Source organism: Bombus vancouverensis, chromosome 14, assembly GCF_051014615.1.
Source record: "Bombus vancouverensis nearcticus chromosome 14, iyBomVanc1_principal, whole genome shotgun sequence".
Lineage (NCBI taxonomy): Eukaryota > Metazoa > Arthropoda > Insecta > Hymenoptera > Apidae > Bombus > Bombus vancouverensis.
In genome coordinates this window covers 7,221,448-7,244,471 of record NC_134924.1, presented here as the reverse complement: position 1 = coordinate 7,244,471, position 23,024 = coordinate 7,221,448, and the positions used below count along the sequence as shown (strand labels likewise).

At 45.4% G+C, this 23,024-nt stretch overlaps 1 protein-coding gene across 3 annotated transcripts in view; it reads right to left on the bottom strand.

The window, feature by feature from the left end:
- Nucleotides 1–23,024, bottom strand: part of LOC117166692 (uncharacterized) — a 165,071-nt gene that overhangs the window by 10,055 nt on the left and 131,992 nt on the right. For 2 of the 3 annotated variants that reach the window (XM_076624089.1, XM_076624090.1), the window contains 3 exons: nt 17,508–17,797; nt 7,271–7,619; nt 1,952–2,264 (listed from right to left, as the gene is read on the bottom strand). In XM_076624089.1, coding sequence (XP_076480204.1) covers nt 1,952–2,264; nt 7,271–7,619; nt 17,508–17,797 — 952 coding nt within the window. The remainder of the gene's footprint in view (nt 1–1,951; nt 2,265–7,270; nt 7,620–17,507; nt 17,798–23,024) is intronic. The other variant, XM_076624091.1, reaches the window with a different exon arrangement.

Sequence of the window (23,024 nt, the reverse complement as noted above, 5' to 3'; positions counted from 1 at the left end):
GCAGTAATCGACGTACAATTGCTACGCGTGGCCAGTGGTTCTGGACGTTAATCAAAGCGCGGTGTGAAAATAATGCGCATCAGGGACACCTGTCGGTCGGCTCCCCGACCGCTAGCCGGTCGTTTCGAAATCTCGACGTCATAAATCTGATTAGGTGACGCGTTTAGGGAGTGCCCTGCGTGTAATCGTCTGTGGAACGTCCAATCTCGTTGGCGTTTCCGCTGGTTTGCGAGGGAAATCGTTCTGTTCGCCGGCGGTGGGGGAAAATCGACGAAAATTCGCGCATGAAAACGGTTGAATTTCCTGTTTGTGGAGCGCGTCGTTTCTCGTACTCGTTTCCGCCCGACGGTTTCAAATCGTGTCGTTGCTTCGCGTCGAATATGGCTAGGACGTAGCACGAGCTGGGAAACTCGATGGAATTTCCAGCAGATCTGTCTTGCGGTGTCGTTAAAAATTCCAAAGAAGAAGAGCACGGGGATATGCGCAAATCCCTGTGACCTCGGTTCCATGGCTGGAAACCACAGACTTCTCGAGTGATTCTTTTTACGAGCCACCAAGTTACTGTTAGTAGACCCCGGATACCTCATCAGTTCCTTTTATGGATCCCGCTTTGTTCGTAATTCCGTCGAAACCTCGAAAACGTAACCGCAAAACTCCGTGTCCATTCGTTTAGTATCGATCGCCTGATCCTTACTTTTTCCGTTTAATTTATTCTTTTAAGACGAAAGCACGCACGGAGAACGTGCGGAAGAAATAAAGTACCATGAGTCGTAGAAAAACGAGCGAATGCTCCGTGTGAAATCCCATTCGATAATATTCGTAGTTATAATATTAGCAATTCTTAGGGAAGGAAAACGTGCAAAAGTTCTAATTTGGAATCGAAGTAAGTGCCGCGTGAATTCGTATTCTCGAAATGACGCGATCTAACCTCACGGAACGCTGAAAATTTCACGGTTTCCAGTTGCGCGTACACCTCGTTCTTAACAGAAATTACGTTCACGTTGGTCGACCACGGGCAGATCGGTAAACCGGCAAAATTATATCGTTTCGATTTACTCGGAAGTCAGCTGGTATTTACGCGGAACGTTAGTTTCTTGTGCGTTAGCTTGTTGTGCTATCCGCTACTTTAATACGGTAAGCAGTTTTCTATGTTATTGCGTTATCAAAGCGGTAATCGGCGCGAATAAAAGAATGCTTTGCGGCATGCTCACGGCTGGTATTTCAGATTTAAGAAGGTTTGAGCGGCGCCGCGCGTCGGCGGAGCTTACAGGAACTTTTCAGACATTGTTATTGAGACGGCTAGTTGGAATCCTGCTCTCTCGTCGGACGCGGTGGTCGGGACCGTTAGGCAACTTTGTGCTGCATAGCTACGGCCAGCTGCGCAGCAGCACCAGGATATTACCAGCTAGCACTTTCGGAATTGCAAGCCACCGACCAGGAAACGGGAAGCCCGCCGCTCGAGAGGTTCTTACTCGACGCCCCCACCCTTTATTTTTCCCCTCTTCAACTTTTATGGCTTTCCCCCGTGTCGGTTGCTCAACGAATACAAATCAGCGCCTTCTGTTCTTCGCGAATTATCGCCCTCTTGCCAATTTACGTTCTACATGTAGATTTTCTGACTTTTACACCACTCGCTGGCTAGAAAGTATTTTAATATAAAATACACAGGTGCAATCCATACGAGCCTTTCCAAGATATGATGCATACGATTAATTTCCATAAATAATGATACTAATGCGCTTATTGAATGTTCCAGACGACGATAGAAACACGTATCGAACCCGAAAATCAAATACGACGATATGTAGTTTAGATGTAGAATTGGTTGATGATATATTCGGTTATTAAACTATTATTCTATAAAACAAAAAAAGAGTAACGTGACTTAACATGGTTTCTACCTGTGGTGTTCGCGTGTAAAAATGATGAAACAACTTCTGCACGAACTTACCTCTATTCTGAAAGTCCAACCCTCGAGACTGAGCAGCTTAAGGGTGGTGTTCCTGGCGAGCGCGTGACACAGCAATCTGGAAGGATGATCGTCGAGAGCTAGCCGTGGACTGGCCAGATCTAAGAGCTGAAGACAAGGCGCTTCTGTTAATGCAAGAACCAATGGCATCACGTCCGCTGGTCTGGATGCACCAGCAGCCCTTAAAGCATCCAAATTGCGCGCCCTTCTGATGGTCTCCCCCAAGCAGCCCGCGTCTAATCCGCCGAGCAAACACTTAGACACGTTCAAGGACCTCAGCTTGCAATTCGGTTCTCTGGGGAATTCGATAAATCATCGCCGATTAGTTGAATACTCGCGTAATTCTCGACTGGTCGACGTTGCTGTCGCTATTCAGTTTGCAATTCTATTTCAATAAATTAGTAGAGGGAAATTGATATTTGGAAAATGAAGTTTTAACGAGCAAAATGTTAATGACAAGCGAAGGAATAGAGAAGAAGGCCGTAAGGAGAGTTGACAAAATGAATAAGAGGTTAAAAAGAGGCGGAGAAAATTGGTTACATAAAAAGGAAAGTGGATTCTCAGTGTCCTTATGACGCAATTGGATTGGATTCAAGTTCTAACGAGGATTCACTCGGGGGTTAATAGTATCGGTAATTGGAAGGATCGTGAACTCTCTACGATAGGAGAAATGGCGAATTAGCATAGGAAAAGTGGACCAATAATACGAGAGAAGGCTAACAGGGGTTTCCATTACGGCTGTGAGTTTGCCCATAACGGAACAAGAAATTAAACTCGAACGTCGATACAAATCTCTAGTTCGCAATCTCGCTTAAATCAGTGACCCACATTCCACGAATAACAGCGTACGATCTACATTAACAAATAGTGCAGCGTAATTTGCACGGAATTATAACAGACTCTGTGCCATGTTGCCCGTTTCGATATGGAGCCACAAACCGGAGAAAGAACTGTGAAACTGAAGAAGGAGGATTTAATCAAAGCAACTGACAAGCTCGGTAATTACGCAAGATCGATGATTACACCGGTCTAACGGTTGGTGGGGGTGGCACCCCTTTATTAATTGAACACAGATAGACTTTTAATTAAATCTCGCTCGCGCTTGCTGGACGGATGAAGTAAAAAAAGAAAAGATCGGCGAGGAAATTAAGATTGTTACAAAAATGGAGGTCTGAAGTAAACGCAATTACGGCCATAGGAAGCGAGATAACGCGGACCCGTCTGTGTTTAACGAGATCGATTCCGAGCAGCGTTGATTATTCGCCGGTACGCTTGTAAATTGAACAGTTCCCCGACAAATCAGATCATCCATTAACACGTGCTCGCAATCCTCCACGCAGATGTGTCTGACTAACCGATACGTCTCGTCACGTCGGATTTAATGCAATCGAGCCCACTAAAAGTTTCAGGCTCCGGCAATAACTCAATGAATCAGACTTATCGGCCCACAACAGTTCCACAAGGGTTGTACAAGAATTCCATTGTTTCTAGAGCGGTTCTCTCCGTTCACGTTCACGGTAACTTTCGTCCAGAAGAAACCTTACCACGCGTAGCAAGGGACTGCGTATACCTGCGTTTAATAGGGACAATTGAAGGAGCTGGATCGTTTGGATCGGTCGGGATCGCGTCTGGATTTAATAGTATCCACTCCTCGGAGGATATTTACTCGGGCTATTAGCGTGGTGGTATGGCTTGGTAGCGGCGTGCACAGCTAATGGCGCGCCTTTAATGGTATCCGGCACAAGTAAATTGCAGCGAGTGGGCTGGACGTATCTATCGCAGGAAAAATATAGCTTGCGAGCTGGTACGTGCCGGTCGTGCTTTGAATCGCCATCGAGAATAAACATTTTATTCAGACCGCTCACGGCGGATAAGCTACTCGGCCAATAAAAGTGATACTTTAAATCAAAGCGCGTATCGACCACCGTTTTTCTCTCGATTTCAACCGCTCGGTATCGTTCTCTGCTAGGAAACCTCGCACTCTGCCGTGAGAATAAACGGCCGCCAGGTAAGCAATGGATCACGGGCTACGCGACGTATTTCGGATATCGCGCTTCCTCGTGCGATTGATTTTTCTTTTGAGCGTTCCGTGTAACCCTTAAAACACCTTTGTAACCGCGAACGTAAAAATACTTGGATAAATGAATGGACAATGGAACACCGTGGTTTCTAAACAGTTGAAAGAACTGTTTCGGATTTTCCTTTTGAACGTTCCATGTTCGAGACACACCTTTGTAATGAAAACAAGAACGAAGGTAAAAATATTTGGATAAATCGATGGAAAGCGGTATGCGATTTTTAAACGGTTGCACGACCCGGTGAAATCCTTTACAAGTTAAAATGGAACACTCAGCGAATTACATTTACTCGAGTTTTCCAGTGATACGTTTTAACTGAATGAAATCGCGAGTCCCGTGGAAATTCGAAGCAACGTGAAATAGTCACAGAAGAATTTCTCTAAACGAATAAAGAAACAGCAGAGAGTGAATGTGCAAAGAAAGCAGGAATCGATAGGTACACTTAGCTATTGTAAGTCGTAAACAAGTTAATTGCAGCAAGCTAGAACTTGCAGTCTTCCTGTAGTTCCCTTTCAACTGCACTCAAAGAAGATTGTCCGAAGTTACGGCACGGGCCGCGTATACCTGAGCAATCCGGATGCTTAACAACATTAACTGCACCGCGTTTCGTGCCATACTTTTCCACTTTTGCCTTTTCTTCCTTCTACCCGAGTTCCTATCAAACTCAGTTACCGTGGAAAATTTCGATCGAGCGAAATATTTGATATAGAGCATAAATTTGTAAAAGTTTTTAAACGATGTTTTTAATTTATCAACGGATTGTACGTGCTACCGCCGACTACATTCAACTGCTATGTGTTTTAAAATAGCTCTTTTTATTTATGTATGGTCGGATCGGACACTTTTAATTGCAACGCCAGCCGAGGCGAAACACTGTTTCGCTTTGCCATCTGGATTCTTCGAGTAGCCTTTTGACTTGCTCGCGTTCCCGTGCGTTACAACGAATTGGAAACACGGGTTGCGCACGCGAGTGAATTGCTTGGAACTCGTATGAATAGCTGGACGATGTTTTTAATTAAAAATACGGAGCGGCCCGTCAGATGCGAGTAAATTGGACTTAGCCGAGAAAAATATTTGCGAGATTATTTCTCCGTGTCGGTCTGACTCTTTGCCATCGAAAACGTGTTTCCGTTAGACCCTGCGACTCAGCGAGTTACGCGGCTGGAAATGATCAAAGCGTGTCTTGCTCAGAAAATAGACCTAATATCATCGATAAAAATTGGCGCGAAATTTCAACGAAAATTCGAGGATGGACAAATTCCACATTCGAACGAGTTTTAAGAGACTCGATAAAAATGTCAAACGTTGAAAAAGCGCAGAAGCGAGGCTAGATTCCATGGCTGTTATGTGTTGTGTAAAAGCCGATGAAACAAAAGGAAGGGACAAAGCAAAGGAACAGGGTGTAAGTTATTTTTCGCGTTTCAGGGTTAACGCGTGGAGGTTCGTTCGTAAACGGAGAAACAATGAGCCTGAGGGCCGCGACGCAGCCGGTCGACTTCCGTTTCGCAGCGTGTTCCAACGCGCCACGTATCGCGCCGAAGCTCGCGCTCGTAAACGGATTCATAAAGAGCGCGAGAGTGTGCTTTCTTCCTGGCCACCTTTTCATCAACGGGCCACGGAACAAATGGTTCAGGCCACGGCCAATAGAGGAAAAGCACGAATGCCTGTCGCCGTTCCTTTTACGACGATTCTCGTACGACGTTTCTAGTTTCTACCTTGTTCCTCGTTTCGCACTTTCGTTTTACGGCCGCCTTGAAGTCTCAACAACGACACGCGTCAAATCAAAATGGATTCCAGCTGTTTTGTGTAATTGAACGTTCGAACCGTGTAATCCGTGTCTGTCCTCTCTCTCTTCCTCTGGCATTCGTGTTTTTTATATTTTTAGATATTATATCTGACAAAACCGCTGAAAAAAGAGAAGGAAATCACGAAATGAAATTCATAGGTGAATCCAAGCACGAGATTAAAAAGTATATGGCTGTGTAACACGGCGGTTTCCCGCTGGCGTGCTCGATATTTGAAAAATTTTCGGTATCCGGTTTATATAACGTTGCGCAAGGAAAACTGGCAGCCGCGAGATTATTCGACGCGGTTATACCGAGAATTCGCATGAAATTTCCCCTCGCAGCTGGGTCGTCCGAATTATGATGTGAAACGTGGATGAAAGAATTCCATTGCAGGCTGTGTAATGGAAATACAGAGGCTGAAAGGGGGATTTGTCGAGGTCACATGTGTCTGAACAATGAACGGTCTCCAGGTGACGCGCAGGTGAGACCTGAAATTAACACCCAGCACGACGAATGCTGCGGGCAGGTGACAGAATTTCATTCGAAAACTCTTTGGTGTCGATAAAACCCCATAGAATCTCCAGCGAGCGTAACACGCCAGGCAACCTGTATGCTGATGGATTGTTTGCTCTGGCAAATATTGTTTTTAGTTTCGAGATATGTTGGCGAAAATGTAAAGCGACATTTATTCGAGAAATTTCAAGCGATATTTTCCGAAAACCAGAGAGACGAAAGGTGGGAGGAACTTTCGCAATTTCAACGACCTTGCAAGAACGATGTTGACGCAATCTAACCCCGTCGCTCTTAAATTTCTCGCCTAACAATCGTCCATCCTGAAGGGGAGAGCACGCCCTTTGCGGAAACTTCCCAGCGGCAGTTCGTATAATTTCCTGAATGGCCACTCTCCTTCGTCTCTTTAATTTCCATAACTCATTTACCGGCTGCTGGAAAACCAAATCTCGAAAACTTTCCTCGAGGAACTCAGCGCAGCGGTTCGTACCACGGCCTACGAAGTTACGAGACGTCTGGGGCCAACCCTAGCACTACCGGCGGTTTTTCGGTAAGTCGTAAATGAAAATTCTGGAGTTTGCAGTTTATTTCAATTTTCCTCTCGCCAGTATCAAACGTGAAGCAACCTTCTCTCGCAATTAAGTAACTTTACCTCTTGCATACAGATTTATTCGACGAATCTCTAAATTTAATTAATCACTGCTCTGACATTTTCACCCTTTTTGAAACTTTAGATTAAACAGTTATTCCAGAAACGTCTATCTTTTCAACAATTTTTTAATTTGCTATAATTAAAAGAACATTTTCTTTTGATCACGAGTACTTCCAAGTTTGCTCGACAACTATCCAAGTCCTTGTTCCTTTAATTAATTGGAGATTAGCCCCTGAAACGTCCACCTATTAAATCACACGAAGATAGTCCTCACCTGATAGCGTTGAAGATCTCGTGGAAGCCAGTTCCTTGATGACTGCTGACGTCGCAGGTGGGTAACGGATGTAGCAGCGGTAAACGATGACAGAGCACGCTGTCGCTGTTTCTTTTGCTACTCCCGTTGCTGTCCCTGTCCCTGTCGTTCTGCGGCAACGGACCGTTTCCGGTAGCGGGCGCAGGACCAAGGCCAAGCCCAAGAGGAAGTCTCGGCAGTGTAGCGGGCCTTGTCAAACTGCCATAGGCTGCCAACGCGCCTCGGGGTAGCGACGAGTAGCAACGGTTTAGGGGTAGCGTGCCAAGGGTGCTGGACGCGCATCCGCTGCTTCCAGAACCAGAACCTGAACCTATACAATCACACGGATCTTCTTAACATGGATAGATCACTGAGATAAGATCGAACGACGATGCAAACTTGGTCGATCGCATCTTGAAAGAAAATATGTCAGGTTTAAGATCGAGTTAGTTGTAAGGTTGTGTTCTAGGAAGTTGGTTCTATATTTCGGAAGGAAACGATTGCAGGACTAGCGTGAATATTTGTTATACGTAAATAACAAATTATCTGCAAGAATTTGCAAGTTTGCTCGATAAGTACGATTTTCCGAGGAAGTTAATTTTAGGCTTGGAAAGGAAATAATTGTTGTGTTACAAACAACAATTTAACATCATATTCAAGTACTTTCGACGCTAGGGCAATAACGATGCTCGTCACGTGAAAACCACGGCCGGAAATCGCGACATGCTATGATTTGTACAAAGTGGCCGATGTTAAAGCAATTTGCAGATGAACAACGAGAAACACTTTATCCTGTAAGGAAGCTCGTAAGATTGCACAGGGTTGGGTAAACCCTTCCGACGTCTGCATTAGACGACAGCCCGGGTAGCGGTGTCTTTAAGAGCGTTCAGCCGAGTTTACTGGCAGTAAAGCTTGTGCCGCGTAGAATTAATATAAACGAAGTGTATAAGCGAGAAGGGAAACGTGGTCGGCTAGCACGTTGCCAGGCGGTTCGTAAAGTAAGCGACAGGCTCGGATCCGGACAGGAAGTGGTTACGAAGGGAACTCTATTAAGGGCCCTCCTCCTTCTCCGCATCGTGCCCCAACGCTCTGTAAGATAATGGCTTCAATGACGAACAATACGTCGCACGGTTGAACGCACTGCTAGATGAAACCGCGATGCAAGTGTGGAGTGAAGGCGAAAATTTACGGCAAGCCTCCAAAACATGCGTTCCAGGATTTGTATCCTTTAAGAAGATTCGCCCTTTGCTCGTTCAATTTTATATTACTGTATCTTTCTCGATGTTCGTTCGCGAACGAGTCATTACTGTAAATTGGGTGGAGCGTGTGGTCGGCAATAAAAATATTCCAGTTTACAGGCGGACTGACTCTTGTTTTACGACAGCCTCGTCTCGTCCCCAGTTTACCTGCTTCTCGTCTCGTCGATCGTATTATCATGAATGCTAGAGAAACTTTATCGCGAAGAAGCTACGCAACAGCTCGTGCTCAGAATGAAAAGCATATAACATTTACGAGCTGGCTATAGGAGAACAATGTGTATTCCGGAAGAATTTATAAAGTCGACTGTTCGCGACGAGCGGGTCGTGCGTGATAAAATTTTACGCGAGCTCGCATTCCCCGTGTTGCATTTTTGAACACCTCAAAGCGATGATAAATACCGCAGTAATCGTAGGCTTTTTTATTTTCGTCCTTTCCTCACATGCGAACTACATGTAACCATAGCAAAAATTCGAATTAACATCAGGACGAAATATGTCACAGGTGAAAGGTAAGGAATATTCTCCATGCACTCGACTCTACTACGATCCCTGGAAACGTTCAAACCCGCCAGGGGAACAAAGATGGGAGGAATTCCAAGGGATAAAACCACGTCTGAGTCACAGATGCGATAATCTCATTATATCCGCGGGCATTTTCGAGAGCTGCTGGCCCGTGATAGCTTTAATTCGTCCCGGATTTGCAAGGAGTTACCAAACTCCTTTTCGGATGTGGTTTCACAGAGGCGTACGTGGCAGTCACGAATCACTGGAAATTCGACGAGAAATCAGCCAGCGATGAACTCTGCTTGGAATATTAATTCCTGTTCGGAACATCCACGTAGCGTGTTACCATGGCGTGACCTCTCGCTCTAAAACTTTTTCAGCGGTCCCTGTCGGTCGAAATTTGGTTCATCCTGGCGTGAGTTGCGAAGGAAGGTTGTAGCGATATTTCCGTTGGCTTGAAGAGGCTCCTTTGGACGCGCGACGTGCGTCAGAGGAAAATGGAAAATGCCGCTTCGAGCCAGGAAATGAGACTCGCCGCTCGCCAACTTCTAGCTAGGAATTCCTGACTCTGTCTGCCCTCGTTACTCGGTCGTGTTCCGCGCAGGAACAATTAGCAACGACAGGGCTGGCGAGTAGCTCAAGGTAATAACTAACCGCGGAACGCCGATGGGATTCATTATTCTTTACGAGCTAGCGAGAATGAGAGAGAGAGAGAGAGAGAGTTGTTTTAAAGCATGATCATTCATACGGCTCTTCGAGGCAGCTGGTATCGCGGCAGCTTTTAGAGCAGCAAAGTGTGCGTGGTATAGATAGTCTCAAAACGTTAGTTTCTTCGTAATGGAAAACTGGTTGGAAGTTGAAAGTGTCAATAGTAGACACGGTTTAGCCAGTCGTACAATATTCTACGTAATTTTCGTTCCTCTTGAACCCACGTTCGACCCAGTGAGAATCGAAGCGTCGGTTCTTGTAGAAGAAAGGAGAAAAGCGAGGCGACAGAAGATTTTTCGAATGGGTACGCGTTTAGGTGAAAGACATCTTTTTGCCTCTTGACGAATCGTTTTAACGCGACGACAATCGCGTCGGTCGTATCGGACCTGGTGTTTTTATCGCGAGACTCGACGACGAATTTACTTTGGCTCGCCCGCCATGGTAACCCGCGCAAAAACCATTTCCCGTTCTAAAGCGTCGTAATGGCCGTTTCCATCGACCATGGCACATTGGATAGAAACGTTCTCCCTCGTTCCAAACCGATTTAATTCCGCTTCGAATCTCCGAGGCGCGATCGAACACTCATTTCTCCGAGTTCGTTTAACCCTCTTCTCACCCCGCAGAATTTGTTATTATTTCACGGAACGTGCGAGAGGAACCACGCTTTCTACTATTTCATTCTATACTCCTTTCCCTTTTTTAAATTTCGCTCTACATTCTACAGGCTGTTTCAACATACTTATTCTTCCGCCTTAGCTGATCTTCTAAAAACTTCATCAAAAATACGAGACTCTTGGAAAAGCCCAGCTTCTATAGGATCCTCGTTATCGATGCACGAAGAAAAATAGACGATCCAGAATCCTGGAATGGGAACATTTGAATAATCGAACGCGAGGCAAAGAAACGACCGACCGCTCGGTTAAGTTTCACGTCGACCGCGTTTCCGTCGACTTTATTCAAAGCGCGCCGTGACTCCTCGGCTCCGCCGTCTCCGGTTACGCTCGAGACGCGTGCACAAGCAGCGGACACGTAAAACGCGGTCGCGTGTCCGCCGTGGATTAATTACGTGCAGTAACCCGTTGGAAACGCGGTTGAAACTACGCGAGAATCAGCCTCTTCGAGAAGCTGAGAAATTCTCGGATACCGAAACTTTACGTTACAAGTGTTAACGTTCAAAATCGTGAAAATTCAGTCTGAGGCGCGTAGATTGTCGCGAGAAAAACTCGTGTACGTGTCGCGGCGCATATACCGTAACGCTATAGTTACACATTGGAATTAAATATAAATCGGTACGGAGATAGAGAGGAGATTTTAATAGAAATACGAAAGAAAGCGTATCGGTGCAACGTTTTGTTTTCATATCGGTCGATGAACGGAAAACGTTAATAACACGAAGTTTCGCCAAGATCAAGAAGTCGAGTATCGCGAGCAAACATCGAACGCGGGGATGGAAGTGCGCGTGATGCAAACGCCTCGGTGTTGTTCTTCGATGATGTCGAGGAGCCCGTTAATAGTTCCGACCGGTGCGCTTCAAGTTCTTCGAGTTACCAACTGTTTATAATAGATGGTAGCCTGGCTGGATCGATCGGGAATTTATTACAGGCAGGGGCTTACGTTTTCGCGGTAAGGGCGCTTTATTAACCTTCGATGTAGCGCGTAGCAATCGAGCATTGTAAATTTATCCAGAGTAAACTGGTTTTCGATCTTTGCTTGTAAATTTCCTACGATCGCGATTGACACGAAGTTAAACGATCGTACGATGCAGCTTCAACTTTGAAGGCGATGGTTTGCCTGTCGTAGAGGGTTAGATTAAGCATCGCGATAAGAGATTCGATTTCAAGTGGAGTAGCGTGCTTTTTGCACGCTGTTGGCCCTATTTCACTAAATAACCACTTAAGACAGATAATGGAGGCACACGCGCGTATTAAGGGCTTCCATTCGCTCGACGAAACTGGAGCTTGACCCATATTATCGAAGAACATTACGGGTTCTCGTTGCATCTAAATTCATTCGCGCTCGTGCCGCAGCTGAACAAGCGCAATGGCAAAGAGAATAATAAACGGCTGGGAACATCTTTTCCCTTCACCCATCCGGGCGAATTTTATTCTTTTCCTCTTGGATTTCATTAAAGTCGAGAATAGCTCGCCAACGTCACGGACAAACCAGGATAATTACGTAATTCGTTAAAAAGGGCAAAGAAAAGGAGGAAAAATAAGACGCAGAGACGAAGCGCACCGATTCTACGGAGCGTGAACGTCCGAAACATTCCGCGTTCGGCATCGATCGTACGCGTACGTGCATCTCTTGTTTCCTCGCGGCTTGGCGAGTTCTCAAACCTGGAAATAATCATTATCGGTGCGCGCTACTTACGTTGACCCAAATGTCAATCGACGACAACGAACAGATTCATTCAATTTCCCCGGCCGATGAGCGTGCTCTGCGATGCAATTTCGTAGCGCGACAGCTCGTACTCCGAACGTGCAATTTACGTTTCATATTCTCCGGCAGCGAACCGGTTATACCGTCAGACGTAAACCGTTTTCCAGACTGCGCGTTTCCCGTCTACCTTTTAAACTTAGTCGAACGAGACTTCCCTAATTACGTTCAGACGAAAAAGTCTGCTCGCTACGGTTAGTATCGGCGAAACGGAAGATCGGGCCGAACTCGAGAATCGTGGATCGATGCTGTAGCCAAACGTGTAAAGGAAACGAACAGTCTGTAATGGCTACAGGGACCATGGTAGTTGCAACGATACTGGAATGCTTTGATGCTTTGTCTCGGTGCACGAAGTACGCTGACCTACAAATCAAATTTCGATTACTCTTTGAACAAGTTTCGGGAATCAATCGCATTTCGATTCGTTCATCGATCTAAAAAGTGGCTTTTATACAAATAAATTTATTCCTCCTCGTAATCATGGTAATCCTCTTAGACCCTAGATACTTTGAATTTGTCGAAATATTTATTTCCATATAAATACAATTAACGATTCGTTCAAATAAAATCGTGTATTTATATAAATAAAAATAATAATGAAATATCGTCTTCTGTTTATATCTCTTCCATCGATACATGCGGCAATGCTTTACATTTTTCATTTGTTTCTCCCAGATGAAAAATTTACCAAACGTGTTCTTCGTATTTTTTTTTTTTTTCTTTATCGCACTCGTACCTCTTCGTGCACTTTACAATAATTTTGTCCACACTAATGGCTCTTTATTGCCGCATATGAAATAAAGAAATGACTAATAATAATATTTCTATCGAAGAAATATTTCTATATATACGTGGAAAGCTGAAGCGAGCTCGTTCATCCGTTCCCGTGGTTATATCGTTTTTTTCGTTGCTTGCTATCGGCAGCTGAATCCAGCCGGGCAACCAGAAGCAGATTGATTAGAATCCCGTAACGGGAGCAAATAGGCGTGTTCAGCTGCGGGGCAGGCTTTATTGAGATTCGAGTGCCTGAAGAGAGATTGGAGGCCGCGTCGTGTAGACGTTCGCGCCGACGATACGCTCGTAGCTAGAGGAAAGGAAAACTGCGAGATTGTTGATACCGCGGATACCTAAGTGCAATTTTGAACGGAGGATACAGACAGAAATCTCGACAGGAACGAGGTTAAACGGGTCTAGAATCATAGTGAAAACGATCCAAGAGGTAGATAGCTGATAAACCTGGTTGATATCGCGATGTTGAAATTGCAATCTGGAATTGTTCACTGTGATTCGCTGGTGGAAAATAATGTTCGAACGTATTGTGATCTCACGCTGAGTTACACAACAGAGATTCGATTTTCATAATTATCTTTGGACTCCGGGAATAGAGTTACAGCGTATCATTTACCGAAGGTTTCTGATAGATACACATATATATGATTATCGAAGATCGATCGGCCTTTGTAAAAGGATCCGAATGGGCAGATAGTCGTTGTATGAAAATCGAAATTGCATTACCTTGTAACTTGTAGCGTATCATTTATCTCTGTACAACGTGTTCAGTTTTCCATGGGTTATTCTTTGCGTGTTTCCCTATCGTGTAACGAAAATTCGTCGAACATTCGTCGAAAATAATATTGCGCGAGATATCCTTTTGGGAATCCACTTGGCGCAAGTAAAATAAGGAACCGTCGAGAAACAACGTCGCTTAGCGAACCGTTTTCAGTTGTTTCTCGTGTCCCGCGTATTTTCCCTTTCGCCGGTTTTCTGTATCGTTCTCGAATGATCCGAAAGGAAACTTGAAAGGAAAGAGAAAGGAAAAGGGTAGGATCGATGAGTTCTCTGGAGAAACCGTCGAGCCGAAAGATTTGATTTGTCTACGACTCGGTTCATAGACACGGCGCCGTCGCCTCGAGAAAGATTGCTTTCGGGTCGACCTCGAAGCGGAAACGGAATCTTGAGGGACTGCTTTCAACCAGTCAGAAGTAAACTCGATCTTCCTGTTATTCGTTTAAAGAAAATAGGGAATGATCGAAGTTCCGAGTGTCCTCGAATTGTCGATAAAAAATTCCTCCGACAGTTCGAGTTATACCGGGAAAATATTCTTTACAATACAAACTCGACGAGAGGGAAACGAGCTTAGCAATTTGCAATGCACCGATGCAAGATCTACGGCCAGAAGAAACACAGCTACTTTAAACTCCCTTGAGCAGATCGATCGGCAATTTCGAGAAATCTCGTTTCTGCCTACGGCAAACGAGGACAGGGTGCTTCTGGGATGCTGGTTCTCGCCGAGAAATCGCCGCAGGTGTTTGTAATTGCCGGAGCTGCGAAGGAGCAACAACATGGTAACTGGAAGCCGCGTATACATGCCAGCGTGTTTGCCGACACCGGTCGCGACGATAACATCAACCGCGAGACGACCGTTTGTCGGAGGCAACCAGACGAGATAGGCGCTGGGGATAGTTCGAGAGACGAGAAATGGGCCCGTGAAAGCAGAGAACACGATTGTTCCAGGGTAAATGTTTGTTTTATACGCTTATTGCGGTATTGTGTACGTTGGGAAATTTTAGATAGAAGCGAATCGCTGACAATGATCGAGTTTCTCAAAATAGCAGTTTCCCGTCATTTCAGCCCTGTTGCGATTCTAATCTCATTCTCGTTTCGTAGATCACCAAGACTTTTAATATTTTAAGAAACGCCTTACACGCAAACTTAAAAGATAAGAAAAGCACCATCTAAAATGATTTAAACGACGCAGCAGGGTTGAAATGCGAGATCGAAAAAACGTAATTAATAATATTTGCGAAACGGCGGACGAAGGAGATGAAAGCTTGCGATCGTGAACGATTCACATAGCTCTAGGAAGAAGTGTATTACTGTTTCGTGAAATCCTCTGGCCCTGTTCCTTACAATGAGATCTGACGACAATGCAGTGAGAAATGTTGGGACGGGTCGCGATTTTAAAGGCGTCTACGAAGTACTATCGTCAAGGGTATTCATGCATGCGCGCAAAGAGAGAAAGACGGAGCAGCGGAGTGAATGTGACGGAGGGATCGAAGATAAGGGGGTGAGGGTGGCAGCGAGAGAAAGACATTAAGAGGCTGTTAAGAGGGAAGGTTTGGACAGGGTGTAACAAAGGGCCAGAGAGGGTCTGGTCGGAGATGATTAATACGTTATTTGCGAGCGGAAATTCACTTGGAAAGTGTCGTTTGCACGGAGCTCCGTGTATAAACCGGTCTCGAGGACGACCGTTCATCTTCCTCGAGAGAAGACGAAGGGTTGTTATTATTCCTAGGAAAACGGGCCAGCGATTCGACGCTCGTTCAAACTGCCTGCGATTTTTTTCCTTCTCGTTTCTGCAAACAAACGACCGCGATCTAATCGAAGGAGGATTCGGTGAAACGATCACGATCCGATCGTAAAGTCTACTCCATCTCAATTGAAGGTTTACACGAGATTCGACGATTTACCGTAAGCCTGTTCCTAATCGACCCTCGATCGTTCAACTTCCCACTGATAATGTCCTTTCTCTCAGCCTTGTCTTCAAGAATACTCATTATTCTGTCGTTTTAATCGAATTGCAGATTACCAATCTCTAGAGAACCTCTATATCTTACATAATTCTTTGCGATTCCACTCGTGTTGTTTGCAAAAGAATCTGCCGGAATGGGCTAAGCGAGATCGATCGTCCGGATCACAGAGAGTTAAATAAGAGAACAAAACTAATTCCAACGCAAATTGGAATACTCGTTGTATTCGTTATCTGGGACAAATCTCCGTATAAGAAAACTCAGTTCGCTTTACAAATCGAAGGAACATCCCGGTGGACGATCCTTATGATTCCACGTATCCACGCTCGGTAACTTGGGTAAATGGTATGGTACAAAGTTGGAAAGGACTGAAGTTTCGTTCTCCGGCTTTATGGAAAACGCGACGGGAACTTTCGCGGTCCGATTTGCCCACTGCGGGCCGGAAACTGCTCTAATTCCAACTTTCTAATTCCGGCACCATAGCCGGTTAATGGCGTTCGTGGACAGTTCGTCGTCGGTTTACGTACTGCGGGCTTTCAACGATTTTATCTCTCCATCTTTACGAGTCGTAAACAAAGTTCCCATGATTACTCCACTCCACAATTATTGCAGTTTAATTGTTTATAAATTATCAATTCTTCTTCACAACGGTATACGAACTTGTGTAGTGAACCGAAAGTAACAATGTGCGTGGTTGACTTTCAAAGACCGTCTTCTTTTACGATCAACGGGACGTACTTCGATTTTCCTATGAAGACGATGTCTTCAAAAATGAAAAATTATTCTACCACTAGTCGACTAATTATCAATTCTTGATTTGGTTCACGACCATAGGTTCGCAGCTTCCCGTTTGCCACCTCTAATTCGATACCACGCTGTATTGGCTTCTGTCTAAGTGCATGCGGATCGCAATAAATCTGGATGCAGCGTGCCAGCGCTATCATGCAGATTGGCTTTAATGGCGGCCGATAGTGGAGCGCGTTTAACGAAGTGATGCGTATCAAAATTTAAAATAGCGATTTCCAGCGCCTTTTCCCTCGTGATCGAAGAGATATGGACGAATCGGTCGATCAAACACGAGCACGTCGGACGTTACGAAGCGTTCAGGCCGCGCGATCATTAATTCTGGTCGCCTTAAGCCCCGAGACTTCGTTGAGCTTACGCTCGTTGATTGAGTGACCAATGAACCGTACTCCGTCAACTTCCTAAGCTTCCAACCCGTTGGTCAGCCCAGTCCGGAAATCCATCGCATCGATGTACGCACGAGTGTTGTCCGATACGATGACCCATGGATCCTTCTATGATTTCGTTCGATTTTTTGACGCGCGAATGCTTTGCTAGGTACGTGAGCGAGCTCCTCGATAGACGAAAAATAATAGCCACGAATAACGATGCACCGTTACGGAACTATTATTAAAAGCTCGGCCATATCCGTGTATTAGAGCAGGACGCAGCTCGGTAACGATTTCTTTTTTATTATTTGAAGTTTCGTCGAGCCGGATACGATCCTTTCAGTTGGCTGAAGCTTGTGTAAACGGAGCGTCGTCGAATGTCGGAAATTAAAAGAGACAGAAATGAAAGTCGTGTATTCCAAATAAATAAGCGTTGCTGGTATTTCTAGAATTTTTCAATTTACGATCCAGCCAAGCAGCGTTGGATGAAAACACAAAAAGAAAGAATCAGAACGTAAAGTAAACAAGAAGAAGAAGAAAGAAGGGAAATAAGAACAGAAAATCAAAGAATGTGAAAGAAAAATAAAAATGAATAACGGCATAGTTTTACCCATACTGATTCCAGAGCTGGATGGATCCTCGTTCTTGGCTCCCCAGCTGCCAGCCAAATTTAACGCCAGCAAAGGCCTCTCCTTAAGCAGCTCGGCGACCGAGGCCAACCCTTCGCAGCCACAGCCTAAATGGGGCAAGTGCAGCGCTTGTACTTGAACGCAGCCACGAAGAGCATCGCAGACCCGGGACACTTGCTCGCCGGACAGATTCATGTCGAGGACCAGTCGTGCCAGGCTGGCTGACGCGTGACTCAGTCCACGGCAAAGGGCGTTCACCACGCACTCCAATCTGGAACACAGTCGATCGATGCCTCTGTTCGTTACAAACGCCTAAATCGTTCGTTTAATGCCGTCGACCATAGGACGGTACACGGAAATTGGCCCCCAATCATTGGACATTTGGTTTAACCCGATTGCACGGCTCTGTTTGACCCGAGATCATTCTCATTTACTCGCGGACGTGGAAGCGTAGATTCGAATGGAACGAGTAGGTTTAAAGGGATTAAACAACCGCGTTACGGTTACTTGGTTTTGGAACACGATGGTAATCGACGGAGCATGTTGATGGTTCTGGGTTTTCCCGCGGCCACTTTCACCGTCTTATTCGCGAAAAACGTCGAGAACGCGGCACCGTGGCACGAGTTAAGGAAGCGTTGCAGTTTTCCTGCTAACGTTTCGCAAGCATTGCAGTTTCCTTCATCAGTGGCTGCTTGACATACTGCTACCAATACGGGCGACTGCAGTGTTTGCGAAATGTCAGCAAAGAAGCCGAAAATATGACCGTCGAAAGCGAGCGTTCCAGTTTTCTCAATTAAAACCCAACAAACTTGGTCGAATTTTTATGAAAAACGATTTTCTTGCAACGGTACCTATACCTTTCGTAAGTTGTTAGCTGTTCGTAATTCTCGAGCGCAAACTTATGTAAATTTGCTCGAGTGTTGAAGAACTCGGCAACAGTGAATAGATTTATGCGCGTGTAATATTCGCCACTTCTGTCTATTCGCCATTATTTCGAGAGGTTGGGACGCGTACGTGTGCAACAGTTATGCAAAGCCTGGCCACGGTTACTTCTCCTCGGAGAATTGCAAACGAGTCTGGATTTCCTTCAGCATTATATGCTAGTCGGTAAGCTCGGTTAGGGTTCTTACGGAGAACGATAAGCGATAAGATCGAGACGACGTTTATGTATCAGAAAGAAATTTTTATGCAGCGTTGCGCGCTCCATTTGCGGAACAGTCGAAACGATGGTGGAAAATAAACGAACTGGATCGCTATAAATAACGTGACAGTCTTCGTTTACATATTCATGAACATTATTTGGCAAACAAAGCGACGCCTTCAATTACACGATATTCCTGGAATTAAAATAAAGTGGTCTGTGTTTTCCAAGTTAATTAAAATATCCAAGCCCGTTATTGTTCCGAGCCGATGTGATTTTATTCGACGATCAAACAAATCCGTGAATCGCGCGACGCGTGTCCTACATTAAAATACATAAAAAAAAGTAAAAAAATAAACCGCGCAAACGATGAACAGGCACACTTCCGATGACCTCGTTTCTATCGCTAACAATTCACGCCCTCGCGAAATATCTCTACGCTTAATTTACTAACTCGAACTATCACCGCTGTATTTGTAGGTACAAAGCGCGTCTGACCAATCGTGTCTGCTATCACTCGCAGCCACTGATCGCTCGAAATATTCCGACAGCTGTCACTCATTCTCGCTACAGATAGCTTAGTTAATCTCGGTCGAGATTTCACGAAACACGGTCTCTTCGTCAACGTCAGCCAAATCGTGATCGTCGACTTTTCAGCAACCTATCGACGGTTATATTCCTTATACGATTTTCTTGACGAAGATTTCTTCAGAGTTTAGACAGCGTTCTTCACTTAACAGTCTGTTACGACCGTTCGCGGAGAGACGCGGTCGCGAGGAAAACGCGTCAGCGAGAGGCGTAAATTCTCGCTACGATTCGGTGAATCGACGCCGCGAAGTAGTCGTTCCCCTGTTTCGGTTAAGATAACAGAGGTGGTTAAATGAATATGACACAGTAGAGTAAGTTATATTTCACCGTTTATTCCAACAACTTATAAAGAAGGCAGTTACGCTGGTGCGTACGTACGAGATGAGTGAGTGACTGATCTGCGGGTGTGTATACCCGGTGGAAGGATGTTGATCGTTCGAAGGATGTAAACTCAGTACCGTCTTGGGAGACGATGCTGTCTCGGAGGAAAGCTAAGGATGGGTGTGTCTAGCGCACGGGACCATCGGATTTGTTGGTGCCGATGTTAGTTAAGAGAGTGAGGGAAATAGACTTCGTTGTTAATTGGTTAAACGAAGGGTCTTAACCGCCCTCGAGAGAAAGTGGTTAGTGGGAGGAAAGTTGCAGCGTACGTGAGGAAAACTAACTTTCCCTTATCCAGCCGTGGTAGACAATAGTCTTTAGAAATTCTTCGGAAATAGACGTTTGTTTGGTTTGAAGGACCTTTTCTAGGAAATCTATGAGATTTATGGAAGGTACTTGAAACTATGGAGGATACGCTGCGAGTATCCGAAGACATCTGGTTGCCATATTGCCCGCGGTGTGTGGCCTCGGCTAGGTAGAGTGTTACGCGGCGTAACACAGTCCATTCAGTCTCGTTGAGACTGAACTCGCCCTGGAGGATTTGTATTATTTACACACTGCGTTAACGCGGCTTGTAACGTGCTATTCACCAAGGAGGAAGATCGTGTCTCGATATAACCAGCGCGAGCAGAAAATTTATCGTCTTAACGTAACTTGTCTATTTGATCCATTGAATTGTTCGAATAACTTCAACGTGGTTTTCGATAAGCGAAACGATGCAGAAAACGATCAAAGAATTTTTCCCACGAATATTAATTCCTCGAACAGCCAGAACTTTCGGCAAGTTCGAAAACTCGTAGAATTCCATCCGCTATCGAGAAGATCGGCTACCGTTTTTCTAATGTTTTCTCGGTTCAATTGGATCAGACGAACGAGTGGAACAGCGTAGAATTCTCTAGAAACATCGAGAACGAAATTGCAGAGCAATCGAGAGAGCAGAACAAACCGTAAAGTACATTGCGCCCTCTTTCATGTCGCGACTCGTGTTTCTTTTTCCGGACGATTCCTCTTCTGCTACAAGTCTCCGGGTATTTCTTCCATCCATCGATCGAAATCGGCGTTCTTTGCGGAGCGTTTGCCTGCTAGCGAGATTCTGACCGAATGTAGAGTACCTTCACTCGATATCATATTGAGCAGAGCGGTTCCGGCGGAAAAGAATAGAACGAAGGCAAACGAACGGGTGGAAAAAGCGAGAAAAACATTCTCGATGCGCAACAATGAGTTTGTCGGGTCGAGAATGTTTCGCCCCCGGGCAAATAGCGGTTAAACGATGCCCTCCTCGTGCACCTCGTCGCGTGTTTCAAAGATTTTTCTCCGGTATTGGTCCTGTTTAGACGACAGAGACGGCGCGGAGAGGAAAGCGAGTAATAAAGAACGCGACGGCGCGGAGAACACGTCAAAATTGGAAACAGCAATGAGCTCGGGATAGAAGGGATGGTAGGAGGGTTGAAGGGTAAACCAAGTACGTAGAAGACTTTGTTTAGGACTAGTCGGAGAAATTGTACGGGAGAGGGAGAACAGACGCAGGATTCAGCAGGGAAAGAGGCTGGGAACGAGATTAAGAGACCTCGCGATTTGATTGTAGTCTGGAAATTGTAGCCAAGTTTTTCGTATACGGATAGCGCCAAAGCGTTTCGTCGTGGAAATCCCGCTGCGAGAAAAATTATGAATCGTCATCTTGAGGCAAACTCTTTCGAAAAGCCTTCGAAAAGTTTCAAAGCGCTGCGACAAAGGCAAAAGGAACAGAAGGAAGCGCCAAGGGGCCAGCTAGTGGAGTAGAGCCTCTTTTGCTCACGGAATTCGTAGAAATATAGACTTTGAAGGAGATAGAGACAAGACTGGAACCGCGAACGAGAGGGGGACGAGAGACGAAAAGAAGTCGAAGAAAGCAGGTTCGGAGGTAAGGAAAGCAGATAGAGTCGCTAGAGAGCGAAGAAACGCGAGAAAAGGAGAAATATAGAGGACTGGTCCGACGTTCGACTATGAAAACCATCGTGCCGCGTCCTCCTTAATTTTTCGCCACGGGTCACGAAGCCGCGCCCCTTCATGATCCTCGAACAATCTCCCCAAAAAGAAGGAAAAATATCTCGAAGCCTCTCTCCTCTATTCTTGCCGCGGCATATTGTTCCGCCACTTTCTCGACTTTTTCTCCGCCACGACTTTATGCAGCCCCTCTCGACGGCCGCTCATTGTTACCCCGCTCTTCTTGTCACATTTGGGGGAGTGCGTTTGCTCGCGAGCTCGCGATCGTCGTGCTTTGAATATCGAATATCGGCCTTTTCGCCAAGGGGCCACGCGTGAAAAACATCTCTGCTTCGCAGAAGAAGATCCTCGAGTTTCGTTGGTCCGAAGTTGTTTGCGGGAGGACGTGTTAGAGAATTGAAAATTTCCCAAGAGTTACTCTTTAGAATAAAAATCTTGCTCGTCTTGCGGTAGCTGCGACGCTCAGTGCGCATCTGCGTCAAATTTATGCCTCGAGTTTCTCAGGTTTCAACGGTTTCACTTTATAGAGAAACGACAAAGAACGAAAACAATTTTACGCAGCTGGATTCGAATAGGCAGATTCGACGGATATTCGAGAATTATTGTTACGGTCGAACGTAATTCTGCAGCGCTTCCATCGCTTTCCACCGTATAGTTTCTGTTCTTTTCCTTGCAAACATGCTAGAAAGCAGAGCATCTGACACGGCCAATGTAAACGTACGCGCGCACACACGAGCAACCAGAGCGGTTATGTAAATGGGGACTCGAAGCATCACCACCCTTCCCGTATATTCGTACTTTGCTCGCTGGGTAAACACGCGCTCTTTCCCACCCTCCGATCTCCACGCTCCGAGCGAGGGTAAACGTCTTCTTTGCTATCATACGGAGCGAAGTAAACTTTTTAATTTACTTTCTGACCTTTGCGCCGTACGATCGATGAAAGAAATTTTGCAGAAACGATCCTGACGACCTTTCACGATCAAGCACGTACATCAATCCTCCGTCGTCTATAGGATGTTCTTTGAAACTGTTAAGTATCGCACGTGCAAGCATAAATCGATGAAGATCCATAAAAGCATCCGAGTGTGTTTATAAAATGTGTAAAACCTGTTTCACAAATCTCTATAACGAAGGTGGCTCCTTGGAACTTCTTTTCGCGCCGAAGATGAGTAGGCGTTCGTTATTAATAGCTCTAAATGTTTCTCAGTCTGCCTTAGAAAAGAACCCGTCGAGACAGCTTCTCGCTCCGAGTTAAAAACTGATCTATTTGTTCGTCCATGTACACGTACTTTCCTCGGGCAAACTTTTTTAATCCACTTTCCGATATTGCTCGACGTTCGCGCAAACGGGCCGACGGTTTTTTCGCTGTCAGCTTAACGAATACTCCGGTACGGTTACCCTTCGG